The sequence below is a fragment of the Zalophus californianus genome, chromosome 4 (genome assembly GCF_009762305.2).
Source record: "Zalophus californianus isolate mZalCal1 chromosome 4, mZalCal1.pri.v2, whole genome shotgun sequence".
Classification (NCBI taxonomy): domain Eukaryota; kingdom Metazoa; phylum Chordata; class Mammalia; order Carnivora; family Otariidae; genus Zalophus; species Zalophus californianus.
Window position 1 is genome coordinate 30,666,258 of NC_045598.1, and position 23,349 is coordinate 30,689,606.

A 23,349-nucleotide genomic window follows, 5' to 3' on the forward strand; every position below is an offset into this window, starting at 1 on the left:
ATGTAGGCCTCACATCTTGGCCCTCAGGTCTTTCAGCTTTGCAGGTTGAAAAGTGAGGACCCAATAGAGGAAAAAGAATTACGTCCATGATTTCTCCCTCCCATTTTTCCAAGGTACAGTCACACCTCTTTTGTGTTGTGGGGTTTGGGCTCCCAAATCTGGTCCAAGATCCTGTCAGAAAGTGGAGGATTCAGTTATGGCACCAGAGGGTTGAGTCCGTTCGCTCGAGGCCCGGGCAGGTGAAGGTGTGGGGTGGCCACCTCCCGCACCACCCCTCTGCACCCCTGCCTTTTCCCTCACCTTAGACCTGGCCCATCAGCTACAGCCAGCATAAGCAGCTCTGGTACCACTGGCCTTTACAGACATTATAAAAACTTCACAGTGAGACCGAGACATCTCAGAACACAAAGTTTCCATGATGTTCCCAAGTTAGGTAACCTCAGGGCCCCTGAAGGAATCTGCTGGATGGGAGGTGTGAGGAAGGTTGTGGAGGAGGAGTCACATTTCTCCTTACCCCTGATGACTGGCTGGGAAGGTAGGGAGAATCAAGGAGGCAGCCTGAATGCAATCGTTCAATTATAGGCACTTTTTTTTTAAATTTAAAAATATTTAATTAATTAGATTTAATTTGAGAGAGCAAGAGAGAGCAAGGGGAGGGGCAGAGAGGGAAGCCCAAGCTGACTCAGTGCTGAGTGCAGAGCCAGACGTGGGGCTTGATCTCACGACCCTGAGATCATGACCTGAGCCGAAACCAAGAGTTGGAGGCTTAACTATCTGAGCCATCCGGGTGCCCCAATTATAGGCACATTTATTGACACCCACTTGGGGCTGGGGGGACACCAAAATAAAGCCGGAGATTCTCCTTTGGGTTATGGGAGAAAGAGCCACAGACCTAAATATTGTGCACAGGAGAGAGTGATCTGTCCCTCACGCTGTGCCAGGTTCTGAGGGAGCCTAGCTGAGGAAGTTGATTTGAGATAAGTCTTGACAGGGGCCTCAGCAGATGGAGGGGAAGGCGGGCGGCAGGAAAAATGAAGGTGGTGGACAGAATGGCGTAGAGGTATTGGCCCCAGGTCGGGTGGGCTGTGGAGGGAGCTGAGGTGCAAGAGGAAGGGTAACGGGAGGGCCGGGGCTAGAGTCCGAGTCACCCCATTCCTCCTCCATCTGACACCCTCTCCCCCTCCCACTCCACCCCACCCTCCCTTGCCAGTTCCAGATGGGATCACTGAGCCCCCGCCAGGAGCGCCGCTGGGAGAAGCTTGCCTTCTGATGGACTCGGGCTGCAGAATCCCCCTCCCCCCAGGGTGGTCTTCATGTGGGGGAGGGTCGGCAGGGAGACACTGGTGCCCCGGGATGGAACCGATCTCGGGCCTGCTCACTACACCCTTTGCCATTGGCATTTCTCTGGGGGGCCGCCGGTCGGTCAGTGGATACAGTTGTGAGGAAGGCAAACAGGACAATATGAGTTTATTTTAAAAGTCTTCTATTTATTTGAATGGCTTTTAAGAGGCAGAAGCCCACGTTGTGAACTTCAGTTACAGGACAAGCAGGAGGAACGAGAAGCATCCACGCTGACGAGCCCGCAGCACCCTCCATCATGTGACCGGGTAAGTGCGGGGAGCCAGACGGAGCGGGGCGTGGGGAGAGCTGACCGCAGACCAAGAAGGGGCAGAACTGAGGAGGTATGAGCTGTCTAACCCCCTCTTCAGACAAGGGAACTCACATAGATGAAGAAGCACATGCTCCAACCGTTTAAGGAGGCACTTAGGAGATTTACCATAAAAAGCAACCCCAAGGAGGTTAGGTTGTAAGGAAGACCAGGGCAGCCCGTGTTTGCTAAAGATATAAATAGACCTATAAAGATATAAATAGGGCTTCTGACAGGTTGATACAAGCACACTACGTGTAAGGCTTCACTTTCGATCTTGTACTTCACTGAAGGTGGCTGGGGGGTGGGGGGGACTGAGAGGCTTTTAAGTAGAAACCAGAAGCTAAAGATGCATGTGTTAATAAAGAACTTTATATGTACACAGTTTAAAACACACAGGGATTAACTAGGATATCTCTGAGGTCTCTTAGAGACCCCAAACTCTGTGAGCCTGAGGGTAATATCCTCACACGCTCAGTTAGTCGGTTCTGAAGAACTCAGTTCACTGGGCCTGGGCCAGAGGGTGCAGACAGGAGACTCCAGGGCTGGCTGTAGCCTGCAAGATGTGTTTTGTTTGGCCTGCACAAGGCCTTCCAAATTCAAAATAGTTGCCAACATTTGAAAGTCCAGATTTTTAGCTTCTCTTGAAAACTGGAGTGGACTATCTGGCAAGAGCACCACACATTCCCACACGGCAGCAACCGTGTCAGGCAACAGCGTGTGTATGCTCCATTACCCTAAAGACCCAGCCTCATCTCCCTGCTCACTTACGTCTCCCACCTGGCCCCGGGAGGCATCAGGGTTTGCGACCAGGCCTAGACATCCAGTCTGTGGTGACCTCACGATTTTCTACTCTGTGGCAGCTCCAAGCTTAGCCTTGAGGCCCTCCCCTAATTCCGTGGCAGACCCATCTTACCAGCGGGCTCATGAAGACATCTTCACCCTCAGGCCAGGAGTGTGGAAGGCAGTAACCCTAGTCTCTAGAACTTCAGTTTGTCTTACAAGGACCACTAACTCTGCAAAACTGAGTAACTGAAAAGTTGCCAGCCATACTTCACTTTCCTAAATTCAATCCCAAAGGTATCAGGAGATATTTCCTGATCAAGGTCAAGGGTTAGTCACTTCTGGGCCAGACTAGAACACCCAAGCAGAGGAAGGAATTCCAGCCTAGGCTGGGCTGGGCCAGGGAGGCAGGGAAGAAGGCAACTTTTCTAGCCAGGACCATGAGATGACCAGAGCAGCCATGGGAGGTTGGCAGGTTTTGCAGGTGTTTAGAAAGCTCCACTCAAGTCATAGTGTGAATGACTCCATCTGGATTTGTGCAGTATACAATCTGCCCAACTGCACACGTTGGCCATGGGACTATCAGCAGGAGGAAAGAAACAAATGGAGATGGTGAGGCAGGTGCAGCCAAAAGGGGTGTCCTAGCACAGATTCTGCCACTTCCTTTCCAAGGCTGCAGGGGGTAGGGCTGGGAGGCAGAGAGTTAGGAGCCAAGACCTTGTTGGCCAGAGTCTGGAAGCTGGAAAGAAAGATAAGGAACTTGGCCTCAGTGGCCTTCATGCTGCATATGTGCAAATGGCCATGAGATGATGGGAATGGCCAGAAGCAGTCCCAGGAAACAGGAAACAGGGCTGGCCGTAAGTATGTGGGACCCAGGATCCTTAGTTAACAGAGATAACCAACCTGTCCACTGTACACACACACACACACACACAGAGTTGTCAGCAGAGATATCTGACCCATTACACACCCATGTAAACATGGACACACGCAGCTTTTATCCTGTTGCACACACTGATGAATGTGTCCATACACACACAGTGATTGCTGGTAGGAGCAATCAGCCTGTCACACAGGAGATTTTCAGAGCACGTATAGTGCTTTTAGGCTAAGCTACCTGAGGGAGTCTAGCACAGCACCAAGTACCACGGGAGAGAAAATTAACCAGTGAAGAAAACCACAAGCTTTGGCCAGCGGCAGAGTGCTGGCCTCTAGCGCCACCTACTGATGGGAGGGGTTTCCGTGCTTCGCCTTGAGCGTGAAACCCAGAGAACACCCATGGTTTCCTGGCTAGGCACCCAGTGCTGGAAAGCCGCCAACCCCAGGATGCCATCCTCCCTCTTCTTTGTGTCCTGCCTGAGTTGGGTGAGACCTCCGCATCCTGAGTGGTACTGTGCCATCAGAGAGTGAACATTCAGGGCCTTGCATGCCCTCTGGAAAGCAGTACCCAACACCAATAGGGATGTCAAAATAGAGTTTCATCTTCCGTGCCAACTCCGACTTGCTGGTAGGGGCTGCCCGTAATGCTGGGTTGAGAAGGATTCTGAAGCCAAGTCCGGGCTTAGGGGACAAGAGTATCATGATGGAACAGTGGTGTCTATAGGTGGGACCACTTCCACGCTTGCCTTTCTTACAGCGGATCCTGGAACCTGGGTAAACTCCTGTATCTGCAGGGTCCTAGATTTCTCCTGATCCACAGTTCCACCATGAGGGTATGTGTGTTGCTCACACCCACACAGCACAAGAAGATTGCCATTTTGACTTTCACTGGAGTTTTATCTTTTGCTTAATCGGTAACTTCTGGGCCAGCTAAAGACCTCGCTGGAACTGTCTTCATGAAGAACTTGTTCTTGCTTCCACAGAGAGCATATGGATGACTTGTTAGATTGGAGTGAAGTCAACATCGGGCACTCCATTTTAACCAAAATCAATATTTAGCTAAAGCCCCTCCATCTACCAGCACTTGTCACTTCCCAAGAGGCCCATGAGGGCGGTGAGGAGCTGAGAACAAAGCCACGCTGAGCAGGTGCAGGACAGCCAGCTGGGCTCAGCCCTAGCCAGGGGTCCTGCTCCCTGCCCCTCATCCAGCAGCTGAGGAGGGCACACTCGAGTCAACTTTGAGTCAACAACATTTCAAATGACAACTGGCTATGGGGCACTTGGAAAGAGTCAAAACTTGACATTTGAAATCCTCCGATGCCAAGGATCTGTTGTGTTCAACATCACGGTACTCAGCTAGTGCCTGCAATTTTCTGCAGCCCTAACGATGCCCGCACATGGGCACGGAGCCCGCACATGCTGCCCCCTTGGCAGTGAAACCAGCCTCTGCTTCCAGTGCTCAGGTGGGTATGAGCTGGTCTCTCCCACTATGGGGCAGGCTGCGGATGTTGGCCTTAGCCCAGGCTCAGATAAATATTTTCGGCTCCTTGGTCTCTGTTGAAACAACTTGACTCTGCTGCTGTGTGCAAAACCAATGGGCATGGCTGTGTTCCAACAAAAGTTTCTTTACAAAGACAGGTGGTGAGCTAGATTTGGCCCATAATTTGCCAAACCCGGCATGGGCCCCATATGAGGGCTTTCAAACTGGGTTCCAGAGAAGTTGGGTGGTGCTTCAGCAGTTCTGCAAATGTCTGGCTCTAATTTAAATTCTTCCTAGCTATTTAGGACACTACAACAGCAATGTACCTACCCGCGTGTTTTATAGCAGTTTTACAGGAAGGAGGTCAACATGCTAACTGTTGGGCAAGCTCCTTTGTCACGAAGCTTCTCTTGCCTCCTCTATGCTGTCTGGGCTGAACGGCAGAATGACTGAGAGTCTGGCTCCCAAGAGACAGACATGGGCTCACTGCCAGTGCTGCCACTCGCTGAGTGACTTTGGGCAGGTTACTCTCTCTCTAGACGAGCAAATAGAGCGGACGACAGTCACTGTGCCAGTGCAGCCTCCAGGATGCCCTTTTTGCTGAATTGTGGGAAGATGGTGTCGTCACAGTGGAGAGAGCGCAGGAGAGGCCATGGAGGGGCACTCAGGGGCTCAGGCCAGCGCTATTTAGCAACTGTTATAGAGGTATTTCAATGTTTTAATCACCAGTTTGGTGTTCGGGTGCCCACCAGTCACTCCATCTCGGATTTGAGCTTCTCACGGGTTTTGATTTCTCCTGGTGCTTCCTGCTACATCACCACCATTCTGGTTGGGCACTCAGGGAAAGGAGGGAGCAGCTCTGCAATGATCTTCGAAGTCTCAATGCCTAGGAACAGCACTTGGTTTCCTGCTCAGTGGCAGTTTCCCTTGGGTCTGGGGCTTTGTGGGCAAGCATTTCCTGGGGAGCGCTCTGAGGGACTTGTCGGGGAGCGGTGCTTTGGGCTCCTGGGGTCCAGCATTTCAGGAGCTGTGGCCCCCCGCCCTAGTGCGGCAGTCCAGCACGGGCTGTGATGCTCACCTGGCGTTTTAATTTGCCCGGGGATCCAATAAATAATGCTCCTTGCCTGGGGCTCCTCCTCACCACTGGAAAGAATCAGAACGTGTGTCTGGCCACGGCCTCCCCTGCCCCCAGGACTCTGGCCTTTTACTCCATCCACCGAAATCTTTTTTCCAGGCCCGAGATGTTCATTTACGGTTTCAGTAATAGAACCAGACCCTAGTGTCTCTCACTGCCCAGGGCTGTCTATGTCTATTACTGGTGGCTCAAGTGAAATCCACAGCTTTTACTGCATCTTATCTTTCTGCTTCCAGCATCGTGTCTTTCTGCTTCCTGAGAGACCTGGAAGAATCAGGGCTGTTTATCACCAGGTCCTGGAGGCAGGACCTCTTGGTTCTCAGAATCCCTAGAGTTTATCTTAATTAGGCACCATCTGGTGCCTAATGTACATATCCATTCTGGTCACGCAGACTAATATCATTCTATGAACCTCAACTGTGCCAGCTGAGCAGGCTGCTTATGGCTTTGGCTGGCTCTGTGAGCCCTAGAGGCTCATCCAAGGGGGTGATTCTGACTGGGGGAAGGACAGAGGGCCTTTCATGGCTCAGCCGAGATCAAAGATGACTTTCTCTTTCACTTTCTTTCCTAGAGGCTGTTCTTACCTCTCTCAGGATTTCTGGCCAGGCTTGGAGCAGAGGAAAGAACTCAAAACCAGGCCCCCTGCCCTGAGGCCAGAAGGATCCTGGCTGTGGCTGGAAAGACCTGTACAAAGACATCATCATCATATGTCCCTCCCGTGATAAGACGATCAGTGGTGGGATCTGACCCAGAAACTCTGCATGGCCTTGACCTTCCTCCCAGGCCCAGCTTCCCACACAGAGAGTGAAAACCCAGCCCGACACTCCTCTTCTGGCCCTAACTGTTGCTCATTTCGTGAACCACCTCCGTCTCCTCACTTTTTCCTCCTTTCTGCAACTACTATCCTGCCCTACACTGCCCAGAACTTGGCCCCATTCAGATCCTGTGCTGAGTCCTCAAAATGACAAAGGTCAGGCCCCAGGGAGCCCTTCACCTCTTTGTCCCACCCTCAACAGCAGTCCAGCTCTCCTGCACACACCTCCAGGCTCCTGCTCCCTAGGATGGTACCTTTGGCTTTCTTCACAAAGTGCTTCCTTCAGCTGGGATGCCCCAGGAGCTGGGCAATCAGTCGCCCTCACGGACGGCTGCTCACCCTTTCTGGGTCTTCCTGAGGGACCAGCCATCAGTGTTCCCACCCTCCGTTCATAGAGAGAGCCAGGCTTGTTAGCAAAAGAGGAAGCTGACTCATCAAAGAGTAAGAGCTCTCCCCTAGAAGTGGTGACAAAGGGGCTGCAGAGGCTCCTGCAAGGTGGAGGATTCACTGGTGCGCTGCAAGGGAAGGTCTCCTCATTCTGGAGTCCCTTGCACAGCATCCTGGGGACAGAGAGCTCAGTCCTTCCACTCAAAGTTCCACAGCTGGAGAATCTTGCCAGTGCACCTTTCAGCTCCTTCCTGTCTAATGGGTCACTGCCTCAGACCAGACTTTCCCACGTCACCTTGGGCAGACCTTCCCTCGGGTGCAAGCAGGACTCCCTCCCACTTGAGCCACTGAGCTTTCTTCCCCTGCATTTGGGCCCACAACAGTGAACCCCAACACTCTCCCTCTTCCCCGCTGGTAAAGCCGCTTGGCAGCACAGCAGAATGCAGTAACTGAAGGACTGAGGGCTGCCGTGAGGGGGCTGGAAGGCAGAACGACTGAACTTTGACTAAAAGCAAAAGCAAAGGAAGCCCTGAGAGGCGGTCCCGAAAGCTCCTCCCCGGGAAGAGCCTGTAGTGCCCCCTGCTGGTGGAAGGAGAGTTTGCGTGCAGGTTAAATTGACGCCTCTCTCCTTCCGCAAACCGTGGCCCCCGGCAGCTGACCCCTGATGGGTGACTCACAGTAGAGGCTCACGGGAAGCGGACAGGTCCTCTGTCCAGTGGTTTCCAAACCGTGCAGAAGTAGAGGTAGGGTTGCTGCGGACGATGGTGCATTTTGCCCATTCGACAAAGGCCTCCGAGCTGAGGCGCCCGAAGGGGCTGAGATACAGGCTATGTGCTGCTGAGCAAGCCGCGGACCCCAGCGTGGGTCTGGGTCAGCCCAGAGCAAGGGCCATCTTTTTGAAATTCATTCTCGAGACAGTGCTCTCCTCTAACTGCACAAAGATACCATATGGTCTAGCAGCAGCCCTGGGCAGGGCAATCTTATTAAACCATGCTTCTGCAGCTCCAGGAGAGTTTGGAAACCACCTACAAGACGCCGGAACCGAGGCCCCTGGAAGGGAGGGACTTACCCAAAGTCATCAGTTCATGCCGGGACAGAGCTTAGAAGCCGGATGCCTTCTCTAGCAGAGCCATGTTCTCTGCACCACACTGAGCTAGTCTTCATCCCAGGACCCCTTGGAGGCAGCCTGGCTCCTCTGACACTGTCAGCCTTGTTCCCATCAACCCCCGCCCCCAAAACCCAGCTACTCTGCAGTCTTACTCTCCTAGCCGGGGTCGTGGCACAGTGTTTGCCGAAAAGGAGGGCTGGTGGGGATGCTGGCTTGGTCTGCATCACTCCCTGCAAGTACCTCACTCGTGGGGATGAGGGCAGACGTGCAGAAGGACAGAGCAGTGAGGAACTAGAAGGGTCCACTGGACAACGTGGTGGAGTACGGACAGGCAGCCGTGCCTGTCTCAGGCCTCAGCTACTGCGCAGCTGGGGCCTGCTTCATAGGCGCAGTCTGCTGGGGCGTCTGTGCCACACCATAAGGCACATGGGCAGCCACTGTGCCCATCTCCTGCGCCCCAGCCACATGGAACATCTGGTCATCGAAGAAGATGTGTGGGCGGATCTTCTCAAGGAGGGGCCCCTTGGGCGCTCCTGCAAGGAACAAGGCCTCATCCGTCTCCAGGCCCCAGCTGCGCAGGGTCTTGAGAGCCCGGGCCCCCGAACTGGCTGCGCTGCGTGCTGTCACCAAGTAGGTGCGGATTGGACACTCCAGCCGCAGGCCCTTGGAGTAGAACTTCTTCTGCAGCCTACCCAGCGCCTCCAGAAAGCCCTTCAAGGGGCCCTAGGAGAAGGCAAGGGAGCACAGTGAACACCTCTGTCTCCCAAACCTTTGCCCCCTCTCCAGCGGGGCTCCTCCCAAAAGCACCACTGTCTTGCTATTTGGGCTGGGGAAGCTTTTCGAGACCCCTCGATCTCCCAGCTCTGCTACACCTGCTGGGGCCGCCATGTGCATCAGTGGGGCTGAGGTACGTCTGTCGGTCTGGGCGTCCATACTGCTGTGACTGGGGGTGTCTGGCTCAGAATAACCATCCCAGGGCAACTGTTGCTATGTATGTCCGTCCACGTGCCCTCCAGGTACGTGGGTGTCTGCGGTGTAGCTGTGTACATGTGGCCTTCTGTGCATTGTCAGCAGGGAGGATATTTCAGTAACCCTGGCACGGGCCCCCTCCAATCAGAATGGACTCCAGCTGCAAACAACTGGGCCAGACCGACCAATAGGTACCTGCCAAATATCAGCCCTGCCCATTGGGCACAGGTGGCTCAGGGCGTTATGCACCAGCTGTCTAGGGTCAGGGGAAAGATTTACTCTCTACCATGCCTAGAACGACAAGGCTGAATGAGGCTGTGCGAATAAAGAACCAGATGCTGATGAAGAAGAAAGCTGCATCGGTGGCTGGACATGAGGGCAGGTGGACTTCTAATCTTACAGACCCCTCCCTGACTGGGTGACCTGGAGCAAGGAGTGGTCTCCTGGGCCTCTGTGTGCCAGTTAGTGGTAAAACTGGTCCTGCCCTGGGTTTCCAGAGATTTCAGGGGGACTCCACAAGAACGAAGTCAGATGAATATCTGGGAGCTGCAACTCAAGCCTGCTGAGCTCTTGGGGAAAGAAGTTCAGGATTACTGCACACCCAGGTTTTGGTTAAAAGCACAAACAGGAGCTCCAGAAGTCTGTGGATCCCAACACCTCCAGCCCCAGGGAATTTTCTCCAAGCTCCCGGGCGTAGTCTACTCTTGGGGAGACTCCAAGCAGTGGGAGGGTCGCTGAGCCCCCCCCGGCCAAGGGACAGATGGCAGGAGGTGCAAGGGCTGGTGGGGCCCAAAGCGGGCGGGTTGCTCCAGACCCCACTCCCACCTGGGTCCCCCTGCCCTCTGAGGAGCTGCCCAGCTTTTCCTCTCCTCCAGTGAGGGAAGCAGGGGCTTCTTGAGGACCTGGGAGACTACTCAGAGGGGTGGGCGAATCTCCGAGGGGGGATGGGGGTTCCAGAGAGAAGGTGGTGGCTTTGGAAACAGACTGAGGCCTTCAGAAAGGGGAAGGAAGCTTCAGAGGGCAGGGGAGCTTAGAGAGAGAATGGGGGCTTCAAGGGTGGGGGATAGGACTGCAGTGAGGGGGATGAGGTTCAACAAAGGCGTAGAAGCTCACTGAGGGGGCCCCAGGGGTCAGGTGAGAGGGATGAGGGCTGGAGGCCTGGTGAGGGGACCTGGCTGGATTCTGGGCTGAGTTGGGGTTTTGGTTCTGGGCTTGAAGTTCCAGCCCAGGGCAAGTTCTGGGGACCCGCCTCACTCCTCTCAGGGGTTCTGGGGAGTGTGTGCAGCACCTGGGCCAGAGGTTTGTTCTCGTGGGCCTTCTCATGCTCAAAGAACCTGTCCAGCCCGTGGGCCTTGACGATGCGCTCCGACTCATCCGAGAAGAGCACAGCATCCCCATCGAAGGCCACGCGCAGCTGGCTCTGGGATACAGCCACGTCCCTGCTGGGGCTGAAGATGGTGGCGGCTGCGATCCCTGGGCAGAGAGAGGCAAGTGTTGTCTGCCTTCATCTAGGTAACAGGGGCCCCTGACACCTGCCTCAGCTGCCTGGAGCCAAGAGAAGGCCATCTTGGGCTAGCCTTGCCCTACCAGCCTCACCCAGGACTTGGGGCAAGGCTAATCAGGGCTCATATTCAGAATATTTAAAAACTGGTCAATAAGAATGGACAGCGGCTTTTGCTCTGAGTAGGGCTCTGAGGGCCCTGGCCCATATCAGCGTTTCCCTTTAGTTGCTGCCTTGTGGGAAGGTCTGGGGGAGCCCCAGGAAAGAGGGGTCACTCAGAGGACTCAGGAAAGCAGCTGTTTAGCAATCAGTATGGAGAAATTTCAATTCCTTAGCATCCAGTAAGGTCGTGCTAGTATGGACCAGCTGAATGTCAATCCTGACTGGAAGGAAGGGTCCCCCAGGCCACTGCTGCCCTTCTAGGAGATCTTCACAGGCACCTGATGTAGATCTATGGTGGGTCTAGGAAGGAGCCCCAACCCTGCTTGGCCTCAGTTACTCTCTACTGTTGATTCTAGCAAGTAATCAACACCTTCTCTGGACTAAAGTAAAATTAAGGGTGTTTGACTTCTGTCTGGAGCTGAGATCCCAGTCTGAAGTCTATGGGCACCCCCATTTACTGTCTCAATGGCACCAGGTATGCCCCACTCAGGGCTCCTTGAGGCAACGTGGGTGACCATCAAGGGCAGTACCAATGCCATCTGACTGTGTACAGAGACTCTCTGCAACCCTGGGCTTCCCCAGGAGTCAGGGATGCCTGCGGGAGCCCAGGCCCCAGACGGGAGCTGCACTGGACAGCAGAGAGCCAGCGCTAGGAGGCTGGAGGCCTGGGGGTCTGTTCTCTACTGGTCATCTCCCCAAAGGCTGCTTCAGCCCTGCTCTTGGGACTCCAGGCTCACAAGGGCTGGGCTAGGGCAGAACTCTGGGAGGAGAGAGCAGTGCCAAGCTCCCAGCAACTTCGGCAGCCTGATGATGCTCTAAGTAGGACCAGGCCCTGGGCACCAAGCCGGGTACCTTCTCAGCGCCTGCAACACTGGAGCCAAGATGAACTAGGACCACCCAACTCTGGGCAGGGCCTCCCTCCTGACCATCCCCTGCTCGCTAGCCTCAAATTACAGACATATAGAGGCACACATTCAGGTCAGTGCCAAGGCCCCAACCAGAGGGTGTGACATCTGCCTAGGGAAATTGCTTCTGGTTTCTGGTTAAAGAAAGCCTCTTGAAGCCCAAAGCAACTCAGAGTGAGGCATTGCAAGGCAAGAGGCCAGGGTTCTAGGCAGCAGACAGCATGAAAGAGGAAGAGAAAAGCGGATATTAAAAAAAAAAAAAAAAAAGTAGGGCACCTGGGTGGTTCAGTCGGTTAAGCGTCTGTCTTCGGCTCAGGTCATGATCCCAGGGTCCTGGGATCGAGCCCCGCATCAGGCTCCCTACTGGGGGTGGGGGGGGGTGTCTGCTTCTCCCTCTGCCCTCCCCCAACTTGTGCTCTCTCTCTCTCTTTCTCTCTCTCTCTCGCACATGCAAAAATAAATTTTAAAAAATCTTAAAAAAAAAAAAGCGGATATAGTGCTGGTTGATAGAAACTTGCTAGGAGTGTTCAGCCTGAGAAGCCCTCTCGGGCAGTGGGGCAGTCCTTCCTCCCCTGTGGGCCTGTTTTGAGCAACAGGGATACACACCTTGTCAGGAAGACCAAGACTGTGATTACCACCCTAAACTGCCCCTTGACAGGGACCCATAGAGGGAGATTCTCTTCGTCAGGACTTGCGGCTGGGTCTCCTCACCTCACCTCAGCCCTGGCCAGGCCAGCTACTGCAATGCTAGCCATTCCCAGACCTCAGTGCTCAGGATGAACTAGATATTGACCTTCCTCCCCACTGACCCAGACGGGGGCAGAGGCTGCATATGGTCACACAGGCATCAGAACTATGGACCAGTAGGATTCTTAGAAGGGAGTAGCCTTCTGGGCTGTAAGGAGGGTTTCCATGGGAAGAGAAGGCTGAGGGATACTGATGAGTAAAAGCATCCTTACCATGGTAGGGCGGGAGGTGGAAGAGTGGACTAGAAGGGCAATCAGTGGAATCGGTGGGCCTTATTCTCAGTTTACGGGACAGGTCATAGGCATGAAGGAAAGTACGCCCTTTCCAGTTACCACGGTAACCCCTAGCACCTGCTCAGAGCTTTAGGGCCAGCCCCGCCCCCCAACCTCCGGAACTCCTTTGTCAGACTCCCCGTATTCTCTCTCCCCAGCGTGACGCACCTTCATCGATGGCTTCCCGCACTTTTTCCGCATCAGCTGACAAGTAGAGGTTGGTGTGATAGGCCTTGAGGTAGCAGATGGGGCTGTTCCCACCTGTCATGCAGAACCGCTCAATGAACAGGTCTGGGAAGGAGGTAGAGAGTACCCAGGTGATGCCTAAGTCAACCCTCAGAGCCTCAGACTGGTCCCTCCGCGTCTGGTGGGTGCCATCTTGGTTCTGAATGGTGATGGGGCAGCAGAGGGATTCTCTGAGTGATTTTAGGCCACTCTTCCCCTCTCTGAGCCCCTCCATCTTTCATCCATGAAATATGGATGATCGACCAGGAGTGACCGCCTGGCCTACGGGAAAAGCCTCTCGTCAGGTAATCCCAGTACTACGAAAGGTGGGTCTCCAGGCAAAGCCTGGCCCTCCTGGCCATAGCTGATTGGATAGGGGCAGACACCTGACCCAAGCGGGGCCAATCAGATCTTCTCCAAGCCTGGGCTGGTAGTCACCTAGTACGCTTGCGTGCACAGGCTGGGAAAGATGTGCTGGTTGGTAAGGTGGTGCTGCCCTGAGCCCACTGAGTTACGCCATCACTGCCTCAGCCCCTCATGCGAGACAATCTCTGGAGAGCCCTGCTCCAGTACTGTGGATGGTGTCTCCTGATTACTCCATGCCTGTGTCCTAAGTTAGTTAAATATTTTGAATATCATCCTGCTCCCAGCAATTTGAAATTAGGATTACAAAAAGGCCCCTGAACTCTGTTGGTTGCTTAAAACAAGAATTTGTAAACTTACACATTTTGGCCATATTCGGGAAAAGCAGAGAAACCTAGTTTGGAGAGAGAGATGCAGGCAGGGGGCAGGGGATGGAAACAGACTTGCTGAGTGAGAGAAGCAGAAATAAGGGCTTACATGGCCGGGAGAGAAAAAGCCCAGGAGAGATTTCCAGTACTTGGATTCAGGCTGCTGTGGGTTCAGTTTTACTTCCTGCCCTGTGGTTCTAAGAGACACCCCTTTAACCTAATAAGAAATTACCGTTTTCTCTTCAGCTCAAGCTAGCTCTGGAGGGTCTATTACTTTCACTCAAGAGTTTGGACTAAGACACAAAGTCCCTTCACTCTGACAACTGCACCTGCTTCTCCTAGCAGCCTTGTGAGGCCTGTGAGCCCCATTGCCGATAGAGAAACTGAGGCACGGAGGCAGCAGGTGCCCTGCCCAATACATAGGCAGCAGGGCCTATGCAGTGGTTTGCTGGAACTGGCTTGTACCAGCTTGCAAGAGCTGAACGTTAAACGTTCAGGGATTTTTTTTGAGCCAGTTCGATTGTCCAACTGTTGATAACTTGAAATCAGCCATGGAGGGATAGTCACACCCTAAGATGACAAGGCTACAATCAGGGTTTTTGTTTTTTTCCCTTCTGGTTTGTTTTGTTTTCTTAAGGAACCAGCTTACCAGTGTACCTCTGGGCTTCAGGTTCTAGTTGGTATTACCTACCCCCTGCAGAGATGTGACGACCCCCCCCAACCCCAAGCGTCTAGTAGGCGTGTCCCATGGCCAAACCCCTGATGCTCACCGTAGTGGTTGATACTGTTGATCAGACGGACACCCACTTGAGCGTGGTTGTTGGTCACAAGGACGATGTCAAAGATGTCCTCACTATCGGGGTACAGCTCCCGCAGCCGCCTGTTCACAGCCTCCAGAGCCTGGATGGGAGAGGGGGCCCTCCTGCTCAGACTCCCAGGGACTGACATCTGGAGTTGGCAGCCAGTGTTGGGGAGGAGGAGTGAGCTGGGATCTAACGGGGGCGGAGAGGGATGGTCAAGGCCTGGCCGTGGACGTGGACTGTCTCATCCCAACCTCACCCGTCGTGCTGGTTGATTGCTGTACAGGGGCGCCTCACTACAGAGTGAGTGGGGGCCAAAATCCGGGCCAGCTCCACGCACCAAGCTAGTGACCCGGAGTTGGGCTGCATTAGCGCAGAGGACAGGGAGGCTTCTTCCCACTGCGGCTCTGTCCCCTTGCCAAGCTGTGTTCCTGTGGGCTGGCATCTGCCTAGAGGGGGACCCCTTTCCTTATTCAAACACCCAGGAGTGCCTTTTCTAATTCCCACAGAGGCACTATATGGCACCCACCTTCACGAAGGGGAAGGCTGGCCCGGGACTGAAGGGCTCATTCTCATGCTCCAGCTGGTAGCGCACATACTCCTCCACGCCCTGCTCCGTGTAGATGCGCTGCTCCTCGTCCATGCGGAACAAGGCTCGGGAGGACACAGCAATGGTAACAGCATTCTGAGGCTTGGGCTGCAGAGGTGCAGGAGGAAGGCTGTTACTCACACTCCCTGAAGCAGGTCTCACGTGCCAGCCCCTCTGGGTGCCTTGGGGCAGGGGCAGATGTGGGTCAGGACCCGCTCCATGCAGGACTCAGCCAGGAACTGAGGAAGATGGTGGCTCCCTACCAAGGAGCACGATCTGGTGGGAGGACATCCCCTCAGGGAGTTTGCAATCTAGTTGGTCATCTGGACACAATGGAAAAATGAATACAGTGTATGTAGCCAGAGTATGACTGATGCTCAAGATGGTCTCCAGATGGTTTCCATTATAAAATGAGAGCTACATACTCCTTAGGAAGAAATGGTGCTCAGAAACATGGCAGTTATATAAGAAAATTTATCTCCAGCCCAGATCTTTCTCCTGAGATCCAGACTGATATATCTAATTGCCCCAGTTGACTAACAGACATTCAAACTCAACATGCCCAAGGCTGAATTCCCACCACTCCCTGTACCTCCAAACCTGGTCTCCCACCCACCTCCTCATCTCAGTGCTCAGCACCACCATGGACTCAACACTGAGGCCAGAGCCCAGAAGTCAACCTCAACTCTTCCCCTGTCTCAACTCCCCTCCTTACACCAATCAATCAATCACCAAAACCTGTCAACTCTATGGAATCTACTTCTTTGTGCCTTCCCTGCCAAAGTCCAGTCCATCACCATCTCCCACCTCAGGTCATCCAATTTGTTGTTAGGGGATGTTTCTCAAGTTCACATCTGATGATGCTCCTCTCCCTTTCAGTGGTACCCACTCCTCTCAAACTCTGTTCCCCAGCCTTGAGTGTGGAGTAAGAAGCTCTTGGAGACAGACGCCTCCCTCTCTCCACACTGTCACCTTTCTGCTATCCCACTTTGCTCGGTCTGACCTTTCTCGTGTCTGAGCATACTTTCCTGTCTGTCCCTGAGCCTTTGCACATGATGTGCCCTCTGCCTGATCTGCTCTTTCCTTGGCTCTTCATCCAGCTAACTTCTCCCCAACCTGCAGGTCTCAAAATACATGTCACCTGCAGGAAGCCTTCCCTCACTCCTAGTTATGGGCTCTCCCATAGATTTCCTTTTTTAGTTAAATTTAGCACGGCCCTACTTGCTTATTTAACTATTTCTATTTCTAGACAGAGTTCTGGAGAGGAAGCAGGGACCAGGCTTAAGTTCTGAGGGAGCATGAGCCAGGACTATCTTGTTCATTTAGAGTATCTGTAGTGCTTAAAACTGTGCCTAGCACATAGTAGGTGCTCAGTAAATTTGTAATGCTTCTGAACTCTCACATAATCTACTTCAGTGAGAAACAGTATTTGCTATGACGGATTTAACATGAACTGGAAAACTCCAGGGCAGTACCCTAATCTGTTCAGATTGCTTGACACACAGTAGGTGCTCTGAGAATATTTTTTTGGTTGATGCAAATTTTACACACATCTACTGGTTCTTTGTGCCAGGTCCCTGGGCTCTGCCTGGGAGTGGTCCTGGTAGGGACTTGGCTCCTGCCCTCAGAGTCACACGCTGATAGGGAAGAAAGGCAGGTACACAGAGACACGAAAGGGGCTGGCATGAGTAATAGGACACAGGTGAAAGCAGAGTCTTGATGACAGGGGCTCACAGTAGGTTGTCATAGGAGAGGAGGCATTTGCATGCAGCCTGGAAGGAGGAGTCAGGTGAAGGAAGGCATAAGGAGGTGAGCAAGTACGCAGTGCATTCGCAAAGGTGAGCAGAGCCCAGGGCAGGAGGCTTGGGTGTCAATGAGCCCAGAAGAGTGGGCAGGTGCTAGGAGGCCTTCCCCAGGGCACAGGAGGGCCTCAGAATCCTTCACCACCTGCAGTGGACTAGGGAGAGGGCGTGCCACCACAGACAGCAGCTGGACCCTTTAGAATCCCTGGGGAGGATCAGAATGTGGGGGTGATTCCCACTTTGCAGATGAGGAAACAGAGGCTCAGGATGGGGGCAAGACTCATAAATGGATCTCAAATTCTGGCCTGCTCCTGAGAGCACTGCGGGCCACGTACTCAACCCCACACTGCATCTCTCTGGAATCAAGCCTGGGACCCAATCAGTGGACAACATTGAGTGATCACCATGTGACAGGCACTGTGCTGGGGACGTGGCAGGAAACAATACAGACACAATCCCCACCCCCGTGGAGCTTATGATCTATTCCTAAGACAGAGATTTGTGCCATCCTTTAGAAGAGCATTATCCAGTAGAACTTTCTGTGATAACAAACACATTCAGTCACTTGAAATATAACTAGTGAGACTGAGGAACTGGATTTTTAATTGTATTTAATTCCAATCAATTTAAATTTAAGTAGCTATGAATGGCTAGTGGCTAATGAAGCTTTACACCTCAAAGTAGTAAATGGAAGACCAAAGAGTTCCCCAAGCACCTGCCGTAAGCCTCAGTTTGCATTTGACTTTTACCCCAACAAAGATGGTATATCTGGCCAGCAGGGTCAGGGAAAGGCAATGGCAAGCAGGACAGGTGCCTCTTCTCTGGGGCTCACCCCAAGTACTGCCCCCGTTGCCAGCCATCCCTGTTCGTGTGATCACGGGTTGGATACCTCCCAAGCCCCTCGGCAACTGTGAGCTTTCAAGGAAAGAATGTAAAGTAAAAGCGAAGGGGTGATAGAGGGCTGGCCAGGGATGGTAAGGGTGGGTGGGGTTGGGGGAGTGGGGAGACCACTCTCATAAACACAGGAAGCCTGCTGGGTTTACTGCCCCAGGGACAGGCCCATCACCCCTTCAAGGACAGAGAGCCAGCTGCCCTCCTGGCCCCTTCAGGCAGGTTCCCAAGCCAGCGGCTCCAGCCCAGGCAGCAGGCCAAGGTCTCACTCTTCACTTGCTGTCCCACAGTCCCTGCCAGACTTCTGCATTCTGGGTCCCCTCTGGCTGAGCTACTCAGACCCTATCCCATCCCACCTCTGGCCATCACAAGAAATACATCCCAGTTGTCTTGGCCCCAGGAGTCTCCACTTCCTTCTTTTCCAAATGGGCAAGTAGACTCAGAGAGGGACAGAGTATTACTCTAGGTCACACAGCAAAGTCAAGGAAGATCCAGGTAGGTAAAATCCCAAGTCTCTGGCCTCTGTCCACACAGCAGCACCCCCCCCCATATGCCTTTCCTTGATAGCTTCCAGATGACCCCCAACCCCTTCTATCTCAGCCACTTCTTTGGGACACTTGCCCCATGCAGCCCTCGCCTTCTGGATTTGGGAGAAATGGTGAGGGAAACCATGCCCCCAGACTGAGGTTTCTAAGGGCAGGGCTCTCTTTCTCCTCAGAATGGAGGTCCCCAGGGCAGGACCCTCTGCCGGCTCTTCTTGCTCTGACTCTGCACCAGGAGGGGAGAGCCTTAGGGCCCAGAGGGCATGAACTGCTGTGAGAGATACAGAAAGAGTGGCCTTTCCAGGCTCATTCAGAGCTGAAGGGACAGGTAAAGGGCTGGCCAGAGCTGGGGAGAAGCCAAGCACTTGGAGATGCCCCTGGACCTAGTTGCAGAGGGAGACCACCCTTCATGGGTTGTTAGGCATACCTAAGGACAAACAGTCCCTCCAGAACACAGAAAGAAGCCCCGATTCCAGACTGGGAATTGGGTCAGGGGGCCCTTGTCCTAGCCCGGGGACTCAGCCGGGGAACAGTGAGCTCCAGGGAGCCAGGGTCCTGCCAGTTCTCTGCCTTCCACTGGTGCTGGGGGGCAGGTGGGGGGAGAATGGAGGAGAGCCAGCCCCGCCTAGCCTGCCTGAGGAGCTCTCATTTAGACGGACATGATTCTGCCTGTTGGGCCCAAGAGAGGAACACAGCCAAAAGTTGTTATTTGTAAACAATCTTACTGGGGGAAGAACTGCTGGAAAGTGGGACAAGATAGGTCTGGACTGAGGAGTCCTCTGACCCCATGAGGTGAGGGGCTCCTAGGGGTCCTCGGGGCTTAAATATTTCACTCAGGCTCCTGGGAATGAGACTAAGCTCTGATGGGGCCCAGGAGGCCTAAAGCCCCCAAAATAGCCTGTGGGAGGAGGGGCTGCTACAGGAAGGAGAAGGGGCCAGGAGGCCGCCAGGCCCCTTGTGTCCCAGAGGCGCCAGGGGTCATGACTGACCCCTAGGACTGAGCTCCCTGGCTCCATGGTGCTTGGGGAGGAGATGTATTGGTGAGCTCCACGCACCACTCCAGCCCCAGTGTCCATCTCCTGGGCCATGGCCATGACATTGGTGAAGCTTCCTCCTCAGGCAGGGACCAGGGACCTCCTCACTGGTCTGCCTGCTGCCAGAATCACTGTCTCCCATCCATCCCCCATGCAGCCCCAGAGTGATGGTGCTCAGATGAAATGGGACCAAGTTAATCCCCTGCTGAAAAATCCTGCTAAAAAATGGTTTTCATACTTTTAAAAAAGTAGGTTGACATTTTATTTCCATGAACTCCTGGGCAGAACCCCAGTATGTAAATCAGATATTCCTATAGTTTATTAGGATAAATTTATTTTACTAGTTTACTTTTTGATTCAAATGTATTACATGTACATGATATATTTATTATAATGTCAACCAATGGAAACAGCACAGTTGGGTAGGTGATAAATTTGCAACTAGGGGTTAGGCCACCAGTGCAGACTTAAACTTCATCATCTAGTTAATTTGTTTCTGCGTTTGTTGGTTTGTGCCCAGTAATGAGAAAGTCCTGAGTACCATCAATAAGTGGTTGCAAATGGCAAAAAATTTTTGTTTTGTGTTAAACTATAAGCCTCAAGATACTCAGCAACAATAATTGCCAGCAATCTCAAGATAAACTTCTAGTAAACCGTTCACAGGGAAAGCTTTATCCTAAGGTTTGCTTAAAAAACAAAACAAAAAAACAACTAATCAACCTGCAGCATAAATTAATCTATTGATGGTATTGAAGGTGCTAAGATGGCCACATAACACATTTGAGTGAATTGAGGTTTTTATTACACATTTTTAATTGTTTAAGAGGTGGTTGGAAGAAAAAAGAAAATAAATTGGATCCACGTGTGTGCAGATCTCCAGAAACATGGGACCCCAGTGGAACCTGGTTTTAAAACCCCTAACTCCACTGAATACCCAGGTTCCTGAGTATGGCATTCAAGGCCCTGGATGTGTCTCTGGCACCCTTCCCATGTATCTCCCAAAGATTCTGCATTCTCCCACTCGGTTTCAAAGACATCCCCAAGCCTTTTGCCCATCCTGTTTCCCCATCTCCCTGGGAAATGCTGCCTACTCAGGCTTTAAGGTGAGCTCAAACGCCACGTGAGCAAAGCCTTCCTTAGTGGGCAGTCACTCACTCCTGTATACCCTCTCGAGACCATGTAGGGTCTTTCATCTGAGCACTCACCATGGCCAGGGTCTCCCTCAGTGCACCATGAGCTCCTGAGGCAGGGACTCAGCCAAATTCATCTCTCAATCGGCACTGCTGAGCAGGGCCTAGAGATACTGCAGGGAATGACTGTTGACAGGGCGGGCCTCCTGGGGAAGGGCCCTTGGCGGGAAGCAGCAGGATGCTTTAAGGTCAGGGTGGGACTGCTTGGAGGATGCCTCTGGGCCAACCTCCGTCCAGTGCCCTTCCCAAGCTCTGAGATCTGGGAAGCAGGAATGAGCGAGGCCCCGGCACAACCCGGACACCAGGCATCTGTCCGATGGGAAGAGGAGCTCTCTCCTCTGTGTGAGTGTCCCAAAGCTGAGACCACCACGGGGGTCACGGGGGTGTTGATGCCCGCTGCGACGGGAGCAGAGCCCGCAGCTGTGGCGGAGCGTTGGGAGCCCTGAACGCAGGGCGAAGATTCCAGTGCAGCTCCCTTCCCTTAGGACGCGGGCAGAGCAGTACCCGGAGCCCACAGCGCAGGACCTTGAGCCAGAGCCCGAACGCAGACGCTCGGGTCCGGAGCCCGATGCCCAGATGGCAGGGAGCTGAGAGCACAACGAGGAGCCGGGTTTCCAGAGTCAGGTTACCCGAGCCCGGGGCGCTTGGGCAGGCACCGCTGACCCGCTATGCCAACAAGTGCTGCCCGCGCCCCTGGCTGCCGGGCTCGTGGAGGAGCTGGGCCCTGAGGACAGCATGGGGGAGGGGGATTCCTGGCGTGGAACCCGAGCCCCGGGGGGGAAAAAAAAAAAAAAAACGCCGGCTCAGAGCTCCCAAAATAAACGCGAGCCGGTGCCAACGGGCCGACACATTCTGGTGCTGAGGAGCTGCGTCCCCTCCCGGAGGGCTGCCACGGATCTCTCTCCAGGGGGCTTACGACCCTCCCTCGGTGACCCTTCCTTCCCCTGTCCTTCTCCGTACCCAGGCCCTGCCGTTACCGATTTGGGTTTCTTCTTGGGCGCGAGGTTTTCGTAGAAAGTCTTGGTCTCCTCCCAGCACGGGGCCGCCGCGGTCTGTGCCCCCCGCCCGGGCTTGCGGGGCTCCCGGAGCTCCGCGGGTTCCATGATCCCGCTGCCACCCTGCCCGCCCGAGCAGGCGGCGGCGGGGACGCGGCGCTGGCGGGGCTGCGCTGCCGCGGGGAGGCGCGGCCCGGGCGTGAGAAGGGGGCGGGCCGCGGCGGGGAGTGTGCGCGCGCGAGCCGCCGGGGGGTGGCGGGGGCGGGGGTTTGTTTAAAACTCCCTCTCGGCTGCGGGCGGGCTGCTGATATTGGATGTGTCCTGGGGGGCAGCTGGGTCCCCAAGTGACTGCGGGGCTGGGGGGTGGTTACTAGGGAGGGTTTGGCCTCTCGGGCTCCCAGGAGCAGGGGCCCTGAGGCCGGGCTTGCGGGCTGCGGCGGATTCGGGATTTCAGGGATCGTGTTCTTCGCTGGTGCTCAAGGGCACCGAGAGAGGAGAGGCCTGACAACTTTTCTCCCAGGATGGTAATCCTCAAAGGAGAAAATGAAAAGCTAGCCTCCTTTCCGCCAAAAGCTAAGCCGCCTTTTTGCCCTCTGGTGCCAGGACCCTGGGAATCCGATTGGCAGACCCTAGTCCGTTCTGCAGAGGGAGAGGTGGTGGTGGATGGACAGCTCCGTCCTCGAGCAGGACTCTGCTCCTAGTCGGGCGCACAACAGTGGGCCCAGCTGAGCAGCTATTCCCCACCAAGGCGGAAGGACCCTCAAAGTCAGTGGCGAGACCAGGTCCCCTCAGCCTGACCGGGGACCCATACCGGCGCGACACCCAGGGACTCTGAACCCAGGTTCTTGCTGGCCCCTTGACTGCCAGTAGGGGGCTCGCGCTCACAGGTTCCACCTGCAGAACTAGGGGTGGTAATGAAGTGGCGAAGAGAGGGAGGGTAGAAACGGAGCTTGGGAACCAAAGACTACTGGACCACCATCCTGGAGTTCCAGCGCACTGTCCCCTCTTGGTGCAGAGCCCGGGGTGCAGCCACTAATGTCACCTGTCCCAAGGTACAGGTCAGGAAGCAGACAAGGGGCATCTCTGTGTGAGCCTGCACGTCTGCACAGATGGGTGGGAGCAGCATGAGAACACACTGGTGTAGCCTGGAGGGCATCTGGCTGGAAGGGGGTACAGAATGGAGGGATATGCCCAGCCTCCACCATGTCCTGGGGGGGAACCAACCAAATCTTGTGTGGGAGGAAGGGGCAAATCACAAAAAACTTTTAGGATTGGGGTAAGTATGTTTAGACTTGCCTTCTCCAGACTTGATAGATTGTTTCCATAGATGGCCCCAAACTCCCTCCAGTATGCCTACCCTTTGGCAATGCGACTTCGACACAGAGACCTGGAAGAGCCTCAGCAGGCTGAAGCTATGTGCGACATAAGGCTAAGAGGGGGTAGAAACTCTATAAGCAGAATGAGCTGATCAGCAGAGAAAAATGGGAAAAGATGTGCAGAGGGCAGCAGAGACCCCCTGAAAGAGAGACCATGCTGCCTTGACAGGGAGCTGCCTCTGGTCCAGACAGCTTCCCAAGTCCCAGTAGAGGCCAGGCAATACTGTCCATCTCTAAAGCCCGATGAGATTCTCTACATCACTTTAACCAATGCCCCCCAAAAGTTGGTGGCTATTGGTTTTGTTTGACTAGCAACATTTCCCACCCTCTTCTTCTACAGCTGACCCTTGGAAAAGATGGGTTTGAAGTGTGAGAGTCCACTTA

The 23,349-nt window shown here is 54.1% G+C and overlaps 1 protein-coding gene and 1 long non-coding RNA gene across 3 annotated transcripts; one reads left to right on the plus strand and one right to left on the minus strand.

Annotated features, from left to right (window-relative positions):
- Positions 1-1,484: 1,484 nt before the first annotated feature.
- NT5C1A (5'-nucleotidase, cytosolic IA) lies at positions 1,485-21,744 on the minus strand. 2 transcript variants are annotated; one of them, XM_027574261.2, is made up of 6 exons: positions 21,572-21,744; positions 15,076-15,243; positions 14,517-14,646; positions 12,959-13,081; positions 10,492-10,676; positions 1,485-8,957 (listed from the first exon to the last, which is right to left on the minus strand). In XM_027574261.2, the coding sequence occupies exons 1-6, from the start codon at positions 21,695-21,697 to the stop codon at positions 8,592-8,594; spliced, it is 1,098 nt and encodes a 365-aa protein (XP_027430062.1). In that variant the 5' UTR covers positions 21,698-21,744; the 3' UTR covers positions 1,485-8,591. The 2 variants fall into 2 exon arrangements, with proteins under 2 accessions (XP_027430062.1, XP_027430070.1); XM_027574269.2 differs by lacking the exon at positions 12,959-13,081.
- On the plus strand, positions 12,931-21,430 carry LOC113911556. Its single transcript, XR_003516518.2, has 3 exons — positions 12,931-13,007; positions 15,056-15,220; positions 21,080-21,430. It is a non-coding gene; the product is annotated as an uncharacterized LOC113911556 (long non-coding RNA).
- Positions 21,745-23,349: the final 1,605 nt, after the last annotated feature.

What these genes read in the sequence shown, in the direction of transcription:
- NT5C1A (XM_027574261.2), bottom strand. Translation starts at nt 21,697, where the DNA reads ATGGAACCCGCGGAGCTCCGGGAGCCCCGCAAGCCCGGGCGGGGGGCA. An exon ending in CAACAGTATCAACCACTACG is followed by an intron (nt 13,082 to 14,516) that starts GTGAGCATCAGG and finishes CCTCCTTCCCAG; the next exon opens with ACCTGTTCATTGAGCGGTTC. An exon ending in AGAACAAACCTCTGGCCCAG is followed by an intron (nt 8,958 to 10,491) that starts GTGCTGCACACA and finishes GCCTTCTCCTAG; the next exon opens with GGCCCCTTGAAGGGCTTTCT.